Source organism: Megalobrama amblycephala, linkage group LG16 (assembly GCF_018812025.1).
Source record: "Megalobrama amblycephala isolate DHTTF-2021 linkage group LG16, ASM1881202v1, whole genome shotgun sequence".
Lineage (NCBI taxonomy): Eukaryota > Metazoa > Chordata > Actinopteri > Cypriniformes > Xenocyprididae > Megalobrama > Megalobrama amblycephala.
This window is the reverse complement of record NC_063059.1, coordinates 41749542-41764177: the sequence shown is the minus strand read 5'-3', so window position 1 is coordinate 41764177 and position 14636 is coordinate 41749542. Positions and strand designations below refer to the sequence as shown.

The 14636-nt window shown below is 34.7% G+C and overlaps 1 protein-coding gene across 8 annotated transcripts in view; it reads right to left on the bottom strand.

Moving 5' to 3' along the window:
• LOC125249756 (NACHT, LRR and PYD domains-containing protein 12-like) overlaps positions 1 to 14636 on the bottom strand; it is a 95715-nt gene that overhangs the window by 36419 nt on the left and 44660 nt on the right. For 2 of the 8 annotated variants that reach the window (XM_048162131.1, XM_048162135.1), the window contains exons 1-2: positions 12116 to 12505; positions 5340 to 5436 (exon numbers count right to left, since the gene is read on the bottom strand). The exons of the other annotated variants lie outside the window; for them this stretch is intronic. In XM_048162131.1, coding sequence (XP_048018088.1) covers positions 5340 to 5389 — 50 coding nt within the window. In that variant the 5' untranslated portion in view covers positions 5390 to 5436; positions 12116 to 12505. Of the gene's footprint in view, positions 1 to 5339; positions 5437 to 12115; positions 12506 to 14636 lie in introns of those variants that run through there. 8 annotated transcript variants of the gene reach the window in all.

Below are 14636 nucleotides of genomic sequence, written 5' to 3'. Positions count from 1 at the left end.
AGTTCAGAAGGATTTTCTCCAAGCAACATTCCTGTGTATTTTAAACCAATGACTACACTGAGACATTGTTTGGCTCTTCCAAAGGACCGGATTCCTAAACATCAGAGGAGTAATATTGTGTATGAAATCAAGTGCAGTGAGGAATGCGAGGATCTGTATATTGGGGAAACAAAACAGCTACTTTATCGACGCATGGCTCAGCATAGACGAACTAGATCTTCGGGGCAGGACTCAGCAGTTTATGAATTGATTCTTGTTAAAGCTACTATGTTATTCAGTCAAGAGCAGTAAGTGATTTTCTATTTGTCTTTGTTGTGTGATTAACAATAATGACAGAGAGCAGCAGGTTGGCTATATTAGGCTGCTGTCACTTTAAGACCTGTATTTTAAACCAATGACTACACCGAGAAAATGCCTGGCCCATCCAAAGGACCGGATTCCTAAACATCATAGGAGTAATATTGTGTATGAAGTTAACCCCCTGGAGTCTGAGGCTGATTTGGGGCCCTGGAGAAGTTTTGACATGCCCTGACATTTGTGCATTTTATTAGTTGTTCATAAACATATTAATGATGTAAGTGTCATTACACTGTATTCAGCATGAACTTGGCTACCATATTACGTGAGCAACATGTATGTACATTTGTATTTTTGAAGGAATAATGTTTATGCGTGGTTATTGAAAAAAAAAAAAAAAAAACTTAAGTCACCGAAATAAGGCCAAAAAAATATATTCTATTTGTGTTCACAAGACGTCTTGGTATTGGAGATAGTGGACTAGAGTTTTTGCTTCAAAATGATGTAAAAGTTATCCTGCCTACCCATTTATATAATACAATATATTAATTTAAATTTTGTAAGACACTTTTTGTCAAGAAACAAACTCAACAGTACTTTGAGAAATCTAATCCAGTGTAATGTGAATGTCTGTGATTGCTGATGATGTACTACCCTAACACTTCATGTGTTTTTTGACCTCCCTGAGCTGTTTTTTGTTTTTTTTTGCGCACCAATCATATGCACCAAAATCATGCTTTCATTTAATTTCAGTATGGGTTGTATTTGATGTAAAAATAAAAAATATTATAAAATTAATAAATAGAGCCAAATCAGGGAACTTGCAAAGATGATTTTAATATCTGTCTCAGGTAAGAGAAAGGTATGTGTCTAGATTTTTCTGCTCACTTATACAAGTTTTTATAAACAGCCACTTTTATAAAATACATGCAAGTGTGTTTATTATATGGACCAAGTTTTCGGACACCATTCAAGGGGGCACTGTCGAGTCCCTCTGCCAAACCGCAGATTCCAATGTGTGTGCCAATTTTCAAGAGTTTCTGAACACTTTAAGGCCCCAAAAAAGTCCCGGATGATGGAAAAAAATAATTCTCCTTAGAAAAACAAAAGGTCCCTGCGCCTGAGTGGCTTGCGCCCTAATAATCCATAGGGGATCAAGAGGGCCCTGCGCCATTAGTGGCTTGGGCCCTAATAAGATGTTTTCCCAAGGGGCCCTAAAAAACAGAAATGTCCAAACAAGGTATAACATTGCTGGTATTACCATCATTGTTGGGACATTTGGTTCACAAAACAGTGTTTACCGGAACCACACACACACTTTGAAATTTGTGGTCATCGTCTAAAATAAATTGCTTATAAATCATTTCATTTGATCCATATCAGAAATTACAAATAATTTCTATAGAATCTATGCCTATAGAATCAATATTTATAGAAATCTATAGATGTACCAAATGATTCATGGATTAACCATTAAGCTAAGTTGGATTAAATAATAGACAAGTATCTGAATAATAGACAACTAAACGAAAAGAGATGCAAATCAAAAATTTGATAGTAATAGCATTATGAAAGGCAGTTACTGTAAATGAAACATTTATATAGATGAAACACTTATTTTGCGTAGTAAAAAAGATAATTTGTGATTTTGTGTTTTGTACTAAAACAATTAAAAATATGCTGAAAAAAGTGAAAGTGCACTTTTGATGATCTGTTGTGATATTAGTACTAAGAGTTTTGAAAATTTACCAGTTGCTTGTAAAAATTGCACTAAAGCAATTAAAAAAAACTAACTGCACATAAATTAATAGGCTATTTATTACATTATGAACACACTGTAGCGACTTATAATGTAATCACAGTTCATAAGGTAATACCAGCACATAATGTATTGGTAAAACAACTATACATTGGCATTGCATTTACAATTATGCATTGAATATGTTGTAATTTCACATTAAAGGTGCAAAAGTTCTGATTTTATTTATTTTTCTTTCTTTCTTTCTTTCTTACTTCACAAAACCAAGCTGTTTTAACAGGGGTATGTAGAATTTTTATAAACACTGTACATGATTGTAAGTTGTACTGTATTTTTCAACATGCCCTCTGATGTACATTCAAATTTTTGTTTTTCTGCAACTTGCATTAAAGTGAAGAAATGTTGGCTATGTGAAATACATTGCTATATTGATACTGTGAGGTTTTCTTTCTTGTTTTTTTTTGTTACTGCATTTGTACACAGTGTTAGTATTTAACACTGTTTGTCATTTAACAGTACGTCTACCTTATGTATACAAGTAGTTGTTGTAATGATAATAGTAGTCAGTAATCTGGTGAATTTCGTTGGCAGGTTAAGACTGGATTTAGATTTTTTGAAAAGGTAGGCAACTATAAAAGGAATAACAACACTTTATGTTTAATAAAAGAAAACTATAATAAAAATAATGACATAAAATTTAAATCTGTTGCATTTTGCTGGTAGTTTAAGAATGGATTTAGATTTTTAAAAAAAATGTAATTTAAGGAAATACTAAAATTGTTTTATGTTTTTAAATTTAAAGGTGCCCTAGATTCAAAATTTGAATTTACCTCGGCATAGTTGAATAACAAGAGTTCAGTACATGGAAAAGACATACATAGAGTTTCAAACCATTGCTTTCTCTTTCTTATGTAAATCTCATTTGTTTAAAAGACTTCCGGAAAACACACGGATCTCAACATAACACCGACTGTTACGTAACAGTCAGGGTGTACGCTCCAATATTTGCATATGCCAGCCCATGTTCCCAACATTACGAAAGGCATTAGACAAGGGCAGCCAGTAACGTCTGGATCTGCACAGGTGAATAAACAAACTAGGTAAGCAAGAACAACAGCGAAAATGGCAGATGGAGCAATAATAACTGACATGATCCATGATATTTTTAGTGATATTTGTAAATTGTCTTTCTAAATGTTTCGTTAACATGTTGCTAATGTACTGTTCACCCTCTGGAGTCTGAGGCTGATTTGGGGCCTGGAGAAGTTTTGACATGCCCTGACATTTGTGCTTTTTTCATTTGTTCATAAACACATTAATGACACAAGTGTCATTACACTGTATTCAGCACAAACTAGGCTACAATAATATGTGAGGAACATTTATGCACATGTTTGTGCACATGTCACTGAAATAAGGCCAAAAATCTGTGTTCATAAGACTTCTGGGTATTGGAGGTTATAGGCTAGAGTTTTTGCTTCAGAATTATGTAAAAATTATGCTGCCTACTCCATCATATAAAACAATATATTGATTTAGTTTTTGTAAGTCACTTTTTTCAAGAAACACAGTATGCATAGAGGCGTGAATCATCATGAATAATGGGCCATTTACACCTGAGAAGACAAAAGAATCACATAATAATGACCTGAAATGACTTGCATATTAATGAGGCCTTTCAGTCAGGTAGGCTGTGGAAAAAACCCTCTGTAATCATGTCTCAGCTCAATTTAAAATAATTGTATTCTATTATATTCTTTAAAATATAATGTATTTCTGTGATGCAAAGTGTCTGAACAATTATGCTACCTCTATGGCATTTCATATAGGCTTTTAGCTTAAAAGCATGCACATTTGGAGAAATATTGATGGATTCTTATATGTTTATGTCAATTTTCTATTCAGAGGAGTAATATTTATTCTATATTTATTCTATATATCATCACTATGAGTGCTGGATACTGTGTTTTCAATTCATACTTGCAGCCAGAGGGCGCTCTGTGCACCTTTAGGCCACAAATCCATATAAAGAAGAAGAAGAACCAGGAACTAACTGCATGTCTTCTAGAGCTCGCTAACCATGGCTTTAACATCTAGATAAACACTTTTCAAGATAATAAATACACGATTGAGACGATGTATGCATGTATTGCCTCAGAATTTGCGTCTGAATAGCGCTCCCTCCGTGGGCGTGGCCACATTAGCGGATAATGAGCTGAATCACTGACTTCTGACATGGCTCTCTTTTCATTCAGATTACATAAACACAGAATGTTTGTTTTCGATTTGACTTCCACGATTTAAAACCTGACATTTCAAAATTTCTTTAGACATAAGTCAAATTTTTTTGTCATTAGTATTCACTAAGTTACAGTTCATTTTCTGAGAAATATCAGATTGGACTTCGTTCAGAGGAAGAAAAGAGATCACGCATCATGTTAGTTTTCTTTATTTTACAAAAAGCACAACATTTTGTTTTTACTCTGAGTGTACACAAATGAAAGAAGATATTCAACAGATTAAAATGGTGTATAACTCTTAATTGTATGTGCAACATTGACAGAGTATTTTGAGTCTCTTTCACACTGGTAAGAAAAAAAACGCGGTGGTATCGCCGGCGATACCTCAGAGTGTTAAATGAGGTTAAAGTTACCATCGTTTCTCACTGAATTCACAGAGACAAGAGTCGTCGCTATTTTCATTTTTAAACACTTGCAGTCTGTATAATTCATAAACACAGCTTCACTCTTTATAAATCTCTCCAACAGTGTAGCATTAGCCTTTAGCCAGGGAGCACAGCCTCAAACTCATAGAGAATCAAATATAAACATCAAAATAAATACTTTACTCACATAATTCGAAGCATGCATACAGCATGCATGACGAACATCTTGTAAAGATCCATTTGAGGGTTACATTAGCTCTGTGAACTTTGTAAATGTGCTGTAATATAATCGAGAGCTTGTGTGGCAGGGAGCACGCAAATTAAAGGGGCGGCGCGCTGAAAAAAACCAGTGCATAGTTAATGATGCCCCAAAATAGGCAGTTAAAAAAATTAATTTAAAAAAATCTATGGGGTATTTTGAGCTGAAACTTCACAGACACATTCAGGGGACACCTTAGACTTATATTACATCTTGTGAAAAAGCATTCTTGGGCACCTTTAAAAAAAATTGTAAACTGTTTCTGTGATCAGAAAGGGAGAAAAAATCTGTGATCTTTTTCTGTGATGTAATATAATATTTAACAATATAATGTAATACAATATTCTTTGTTGAAGTACCTGCATCCTGGAGAAAAATCTTCATCTACAGATTCTTGTGAATCAGCCATGATGAAGCTGTAGGTCAATCTGATTGGTTTGATCTCTTCCACTGACTCTGAATCAACAAAACATTCAGACACAAAATTACATGATTAAATTAATTAAACAACATTCATAATTTAGCTGAACATATCTTGAGTTTGGGAGAAAAAAGGATCACGCGACTGTTAACTCAAGCTCATGTTTACACATATGCTGTTAAACTTCTGAAGAATCACAGACATCACCAAACACAAAAGGCACCTTGAAGTGAAAAAAAAAAACCCTTTATTAAAGATTTTATATCAAACAAACAATCACTTAAAATGTCCTCCAGAGTTTCATATTAATATGAGGAAGTCACCACACATGAACACTCACCTCGATCAAACTATTACAAGAAACAGCTCAAATCCTCCAGCTTTAAAATCATAAAGATATATGGAAATTCCTGCATAAACTCTGATGCTCTGTTTTCTGTATTGTATTCATATTTCATCAGCCTAAAATGGTGACAGGAGAACTCAACTTACTTTCACTTTCAATATGAGTGAGAGAGAGAAAGAACTCTGGTGAGAGATAAAACAGTCTGATCCAAACACAGACCCAGAAGCTCATCACCAATAACATGCAAGTATTAGTAAATAAATCTGAATATTATAATATAAGACAGTATAACAGTAAATAGGCATGTGTCACTGTAGTGTGTACATCGCCCTCTGCTGACAGAAAACAAGCGAAGAACAATGATCATGTTTGTTCTGCAGAACTGGGCAGGGCTGCATGTGTCACTCCACATTATATGAAATGTGTTCGTAATCGGTGATGGATGGAGTAGATGATCAGGAAAATCTGTGCATGTTTCACAAAGGCTTCATTATAATACTCAGAAAAATAAACATTAGATTGTATCTCGCAATGTCCCTGAAATTATTGTTTTGCTAAATTAAGCTGGTCTTTAGGCTAATGCAGAAACAACACCACAGCATTTAAACTAAAATGTATTGGTTGATTATCCACAGCAGGAGGGTAAGGTCTGAATTATGAATTAAATGATGAAATGTGATTAGGCCTACTTCATATCACCATAGTATGAGAAAGGAAATGAAAAGTAGGCCTGTATGGCTAGTCTTGTTTTAATTTAAATAACATGGCAAGACACATTTATTGCACAGAAGCCATGTCGGGTACAGTTGTATGATAACTAAATAACACTGCAACAGACCAATAAACTGTCTGCCTTGTAAAGTTTTATGAACATGCTGTTCCACATTACTTTAAAGTAACGAAATAGAAATGATCTCCGAAACCCAATAGTGATGTCCGTTTTGTGAGGGAATCATTTTAGCTGATTCTATTTGATGAACATGTTCACAATAACATTGAATCGTTCATTTGTGAATTTGACTGATCCAGATCAAGTGTCCTAATAAGTCATAATAATGTCAGACTGAGTACTAACCTATTTTGGGTCTATCTTTCTTGTGTTGCATTCGAAAAGTCTCTTTTACTGAGGTAATATTTTATTAGTGTTTCTCTACTTTAACTTAAAGATTTTTGTTAACTTTAATGGATCAGTTCTGATCCATTAATGAATTGTACTACCACATTTTGTGCACAAAAAGTATTCTTGTCGCTTCATAAAATTAAGGTTGAACCACTTTAGTCATGGTAACTATTTTAACAATGTCTTAAGTACCTTTCTGGACCCTGACGGTGGTAATTAAATTGCTGTCTATGGACAAGCCATAATCCTCTTGGATTTCATCAAAATATCTTAATTTGTGTTCTGAAGATGAATGAAGGTCTTGCAGGAGTGGAACAACATGAGGGTGAGTAGGGTAGAGTGGGGGAAAACGTGACATTACAGTGAAACAAAACATAAATGTGACTAGAATTGCCATCCCGGTTTTGAGTGACTATGGCAGGAGTTATTCACCAAATATTAAAATTGCTCAGCCTTCATAATTAATTAGTATTTTGACTGAAAATATTTTTGTACAAAGGGGGCGTTTTGCCCCAGCGGTGGGGTAAAACGCCCCCCCAAGGTACAAAAATACAAGGTACAAAAATTTTTACAAAAATATTTTCAGTCAAAATACTAATTAATTATGAAGGCTGAGAAATTGTAATATTTGGTGAATAACTCCTGCCATAGTCACTCAAAACCAGGATGGCAATTCTAGTCACATTTATGTTTTGTTTCACTGTAATGTCACATTTTCCTTAAGGGGGGCATTTTCCACCACTCTACCCTATATATGAGGTTGAGATTTCTACACTAGGCCTTTATGGGGTTGATAATTGATGTATTTGTTCACCACTATCACCAAGACAAACAGAAAACCCTAAATAAATATTAAACTTATAAATTTGTATATTTATGTAGTGTTTTATCATTGGGTCACCTAACCACCTTCCATCAGTGAGCTAACTGTGCTATCAAGCTAGCCTAATGCTCACTTGAGGTAATTTTTATTTTGTTCAAATATTTTGATTTTACCACCTAGTTATACTGCATTAAGTGTAAAACAAAAGGATTTGATAGACAGAAATATGTTATTATAGTAATTATGATAGAGAGAAACTATGCCCTCTGGGGGGAGTTTTACCCCTCAGCATAGGGGACGTTTTACCCCACAAGCTATGACTTTTTAAAAAAATGTTTAATTTTTTAAAATATATTTATATTCCTTATAAATAGCATATCCTCTCAAACTACAGACTTCACTATTCATCTATCATACATCACTGTGATATCCTGCACAACAATATTCTCTTAAACACTCGTTTACTAATATCTGAAAATTATAGCGCTTATCATGTAATTCTCTTCTCTTCAAATACGTCGCTGGTGTCAGCTTCTCCAAGGAGATTTGTTTATCCCCGTTGTCAAACGTAGTGCATAGCAACAGTGAAAATGTATCTTGACTCCCTATAGTGGTTATTTTGTGAAAAACAGATGGGGGGCGTTTTCCCCCACTCTACCCTAATTAATGACAGAATTTTTGGATAAACTAACCCTTTAAAGGGTCATGAAACCCTAAACTAAATTTTCTGAGATTTTAACAGAGATGTGTGTTGAACATCAGTAAGCTAGAGATGCATTAATGGATCAAAAACGAGTGTTTGTTTTTGCTTTGTAAGAGTTTCTGCGTCGCACAAGATCTCTTTAATATCCATGTCTTCGACACAAACACAATTCATCCACACTGTGAGCGTAACCGTTCTTTACGGCTCTTTAGCTGATCAAACTGCTTATAAAAACGCAGCAAAATAAGTTTCAAAAGTTATCAAAGATGCAACAGCGTGTTCATATTCAACGCAGAGAACAAAATGCGAATGGCTGTGCATTTATTTGTGTATTAAATTATAGCAAACACCATGTATATATTGTGTTGCACATAATAGTAATTTGCAGCATGCATTTGTTGGAAGCTTTCTTTTATGCTTTTAATGAGAGCGAAATAAAACTGACAATACAGCAATGACTTCTGTTTCAGACAGTCTCCTCTCTTCCCCCTCCACTTCACAGCTTAACCACGCCCACTTCTGTAGCATTTTTCAAAACTGTGGTGAAAACTGACTGTTGCTGAAACAGGCAGTTTCCGTTTAAAGTGATTCAAGAGAACAAACATTTTATCCGGTCTTGTCCCACTCAAATGAGCCAAGATCCTAGAGAAATAAGATATTCTCAGATAGACTTTGATATCCGGTAATGCGATAAATCGCGATAATGAATATGCACGATATTGTAATCGTGGGCACTTCAAAATACCGTAAATAATAATTCATTACCAATTATTATTTTTTTATAAGGCAATTAAGAATACTTTACCCATCAATCGTATAAAATGCACAACACCGCTGTATTCTGCGTCAAAAGGACACGCGCTCAGATGTAAACAATCCCAACGTGCATGTGGCACATGGCGGAACGAGTGAAGGAGATGAGCTGAATGAAAGTGCGCGTTCACTCTCTGACAGCAGAGGGCGCTGATGGAACAGCAGAATGCAGCGGTTACCACGGAAACCGTGCAAACAAAGTAACTGCGCTAGTGAAGTTTTTAAAATGCTTCAAACAGCCATTCATTTTTTTGTAATCTCAGTGTTGTTCATCACAGCACCAAATACTGAATACTTAAAAAAGACTTAAAAGGATATTTATTTTCAAACCTAAACATTTTTATATTTTAGTCTGGACTACAACATGCCCTAATGATTAGAAATGTTCTGATTATTTGTTATTGTTCAGTAAAACTTTGAAAACATACAGCTTCATTAGTTAACATGTTAATTCATTATCACTAAACTGACAATAAAAATACGTATAAAGTATTAATTATTATTAATTAATGTTAATTTCTTACTGTTTAATAACATTACTAAAATCAAAATAACTTATTTAATGGACCTGAGATAAAACTAACAATGATCAGTTGTGTTTCTAAACTAACGTTAACAAAAAATAACACTTTCTGTAAGAAATGTAGCTATTGCTCAATCTTAGTTAATGCATTAAATAGAGTAGTTATCTGTTGTTCTTTATAATAAAATTTCAGTCAGTTGTTTTTGTTTTATTACAAAAAGAGTTCTTAAACCTGTTAAACTATGACAAAAATTGTTTTTTTAATATCGTGATAATACCGTATACCGTGATAAAAGCTTCATCAATTAATCGCAACATGAAAATTTGATACCGTCACATGCCTATTCTCAGATCAAGTGTCCTAATAAGTCATAATAATGTCAGACTGAGTACTAACCTATTTTGGGTCTATCTTTCTTGTGTTGCATTAGAAAAGTCTGGAGTAATATTTTATTAGTGTTTCTCTACTTTAACTTAAAGATTTTTGTTAAATTTAAAGGATCAGTTCTGATCCATTAATGAATTATACTACCACATTTTGTGCACAAAAAGTATTCAGGTTGAACCACTGTAGTCATGTTAACTATTTTAACAATGTCTTAAGTAACCTTTCTGGAACTTGACGGTGGTAATTAAATTGCGGTCTATGGACAAGTCACATACCTCTCGGATTTCATCAAAAATATCTTAATTTGTGTTCTGAAGATGAATGAAGGTCTTACGGGCGTGGAACAACATGAGGGTGAGTAATTAATGACAGAATTTTTGGATAAACTAACCCTTTAAGCAGACCTGCTTTCAAATAATTCACCTCTTCTTCTCTTTCCTCAATTTCAAGAGCTACTTTTTAAAAACTGAAAGTGGCCGAGAGCTACTCATGCTATACAATACTTAAATCTCTTAAATAATGTATCATAATTCTCATATTCCCTGACAGCAACAGAGTGATGGCCCAGACCCGGCCAACATCCAGTCCGCAAGTAATCCACATGTACCAGATGTGGGCCGGATCTGGGCCACACTATGAAAAAAAAATAAAAAAAATAGGATGAGAAAATAATGCATATTACATATAAAACAACACAAATATTACAAATGATGACATTAAAAATCATGATTCGGATCGCGTGTCAAACCGCCAAACGGCTGAAATCATGTGACTTTGGCGCTCCGAACCGCTGATTCGACACAGTGATTCATAATGCTCCGAAGCTTCCTGAAGCAGTGTTTTGAAATCGGCCATCACTATATGTCATTATTTTGTTTTTTTGGTGCACCAAAAATATTCTCGTCGCTTTATAATATTAATATTGAACCACTGTACTCACATGAACTGATTTAAATATGTTTTTAGTGCATTAATGGATCTTGAGAGAGGAAATGTCATTGCTGGCTATGCAGGCCTCACTGAGCCATCGGATTTCATCAAAAATATCTTCATTTGTGTTCTGACGATGAACGAAGGTCTTACGGGTGTGAAACGACATGAGAGTGAGTAATTAATGACAGAATTTTCATTTTTGGGTGAACTAACCCTTTAAGAGTAATGCATGAATTTACATTGATTCATAAATATGCCTCCTCATTTCAGAACACCACTGCTGTCTGGGTAACAACTATTCAAACTGTTTTACACCTGAAAGAGTTTTTGTAGGCCTAAAGACATCACCCTTTAATGTCAGAGAAAAGAACAGAATCAGAGAATAGAGTTTATAGAAATTAGCACTTTATACTGTAAAATCGCATAACTATACTTGATTTTATAGTACATCATAACTAGAGATGAAATGGTTTGAAAATTTCATTTCGTGATTAGTGACCAAAATGATCACAATTATCATAGTATCATCAAAACGTGCTGCTATTACACAATGAATTCAATTCAACATTTTATCATTATATGTCGAAAACGAAAATGAAAATGCAAACTCTGTCAACAGCTGGCGCTCACAGAACAGCAGACATTGAGCAATTTTCCATCGCGAAACAGGATGTTTTATAAGAAATCATCCTTTATGAAAGGTGGTACATTTCACAAAGACACGGCATTAAAAGCATCATTTATCACTAAACCACACTCCACCAATTCATTTGCCTTTTCTACAGTAACGTTACTCAAAAAACATATGGCATTGTTCATTAGAGATCACAGAATCAAAATCTGTCGCTAAACATCAGTAACCAAAGTCTACAGATATAGAGATTATATTGAAAGTGACTTTGACTCTTATTCTCACCGCAGACGCCACTTTCACTTCATGACGCAGTATTAAAAAGCTCCGGATGTTTTCGGGAAAAATTGGAAAAGGGACTGCCGCTCAAAAGACAACAACACTTGACTTCAAGACTATATCTATTCTTAGTAAAGAAAAGTTTGCAAACACACCTGCACACTCTCTCTCACACAGCCAAACGAGGACGGAGGAATCGAAGGAATGTAGTGTTCTTGCGCTCGAGCCTCACTTCATCCTTCAAGCAGGGCCAAGTAAGGCTCGCTGCAGCCTGGGGTGAACGTCCAACTCCGCCCACGTCCAGCCGGATCATTTTACTGACTCGGTTCTTTGAATCATGTTCATCAAAACGAACGAATCTTTTTTCAAGACATTTAGTTCATTTCAGCAGAATATAATTAAAATGTTACGTGATAATTGCCAAATTCCCCAACACATCAACTTGCGCGACGTTTATCACATTTAGAATAAGAAAATAAACTGCAATGCAAGGCCAAATAATGAAAAACATAAACGATCGCTTGGTCTGTCAGTTCAGCACTGGCTCTGGCTGAACAGGAAATACGTCACCTCCACGTGAATACTTTACCTTTTTTTTTTATTCAAACAACAATAACATACAGTATGTCATGAAACATTGAATAATTTTACCTCAGCATTGCAACACTGGCAGACGGCTTGTGTTAAAATAACGTAGCGAGGCAAAAATCTCACAATAAAATAACAATTAATAAAATAAAATTACTGCTAATCAGATTGTGTTTTACTAACATCTACACCTACCCCAACCCCTAACCTACCCTTACAATAATGCAAATACAGTAATTAAAGGGATAGTTCACGCAAAAATGAAAATTCTATCATCATTTACTCACCCTCAAGTTCAAAATTTGTATAATTTTCTTTGTTCTGTTGAACACAAAGGTAGATATTTTGAAGAATGTGTTAAACTGAACAGTTTTGAGCCACCATTGACTTCCATAGTAGTTTTTTTCCTACTCTGGAAGTCAATGGTGCCCCAAAGTGGTGACAAACTTTCTTCAAAATATCTTTCTTTGTGATACCAGTTACCTAAAAAGATATGGAGAAATCAAACTAACAAATACTTTCTTTGAAAAACTAAAGTCTGAATGTTTATTGCACTGAAATCCTATTGATATGTCACTTGCATAATAATTGCAATATATTTTGATGATTCAAAATCAGCTCTCCATTCCACTCCTGCGAGGCACTTCATGATGTTTAACACTTTTTTCCATTTATCCTCCACATTTCTAATGTGTGTTCTCCATGTTAATCGTGAGTCAAACCACACCCCTAAAAAATGAAAACTTTCAACTTTTTCCTAAATTGTGTTTAGAGGAGCGAAGGCTCGTGGTACCATCACAGAGAGGCACAAAATCACTCTCCAGGACATTCTCGTTCATTATTCCAATCTTCCTGCCTTCATCCAGAATGCAGAATCCCTGGCAATATTCAAAAGTCAGCTGAAAACTCATCTCTTTCGTGAGCACTTAACCTCATCTTAAAAACAAAACAAAAAAAAACTTCTTATTCCTATCCTTTCACTTCCTCTAATCCTTCTCTATTGTAGCTTATACTCTGAGCACTGCCTAAAACTTGTATTGTGAGCACTTCTTGTGTCTATTTGCCTCGTCATGACGACTCGCTCGTTGTATTCCTCACTTGTAAGTCGCTTTGGATAAAAGCGTCTGCCAAATGAATAAATGTAAATGTAAATAGAGGATAAAGGAAGGAAAGCCTAAATACATAAAGAGTCTGTGGTGGCAGTATTTTTTGAAATGGAGAAGGCATACATGTTATGGAGATAACTAATAATTAAACTTTATGGCTTATGGGCTAATGATTGAACTTCACAAGATGGGAAAAGGAGGGAATGGGAATATATACTTTCTAAAAGGAAGATCTATTCCAATTAAAATAGGAACAGAAATTTCAAAAAGAAATTTCGAAAAGGGCGGAATGTGAAATATGTAGGTAAGAAAATGTGAGAAGGAATACAACAGGTTGAAAGGTGAGGGATGGAATGGGAGTTTAAGTTTTCTGTGAAATAATAAAAAATATGATTTTCTCATAAAAGAAAGGCAGAGATAGTTATATGGAAGTAACACTGCATCCACTCTTCTATTCTCACCACGGACGCCACTTTCACTCCATGAAGCAACATCAAAAACCTCTGAATGTTTCTGAAAACAGAAAATGGCGCGCTACACAAAATACAACAATACTTTAAACTAGACTATACTATCTAATTTTAGTAAATAAAAATGGTATAGAAAAGTTTGAAAACACACCTGCACACACTCTCTCTTCTCACAGCCACGATCCACTTGCCCCGCCACACTCGCGCATGCGCACAGACAGAGAGAGAGAACAGGTCCAAGTACACCTGCTGGCTTGTTTGTTTTGTTTTTCATATCTTTATACAACTGGTATCAGTCTCAGGCAGGTTTGTTAAATAGTTTGTCAGGTCTTCTTAGGTAAATGGAGAACCTACTTAAAAAATTATTTCTCATGCAATATGGGGAGGAAGAAAGATCTTTCTGAAGATTTAAAAAAAAAAAAATGAAATGATGCAATGTTATGCAATGAAAACAACTATTATTTTGCAAAAACTGAATGGAGATTATCAAACTATTATAAGATTTGTGAGTG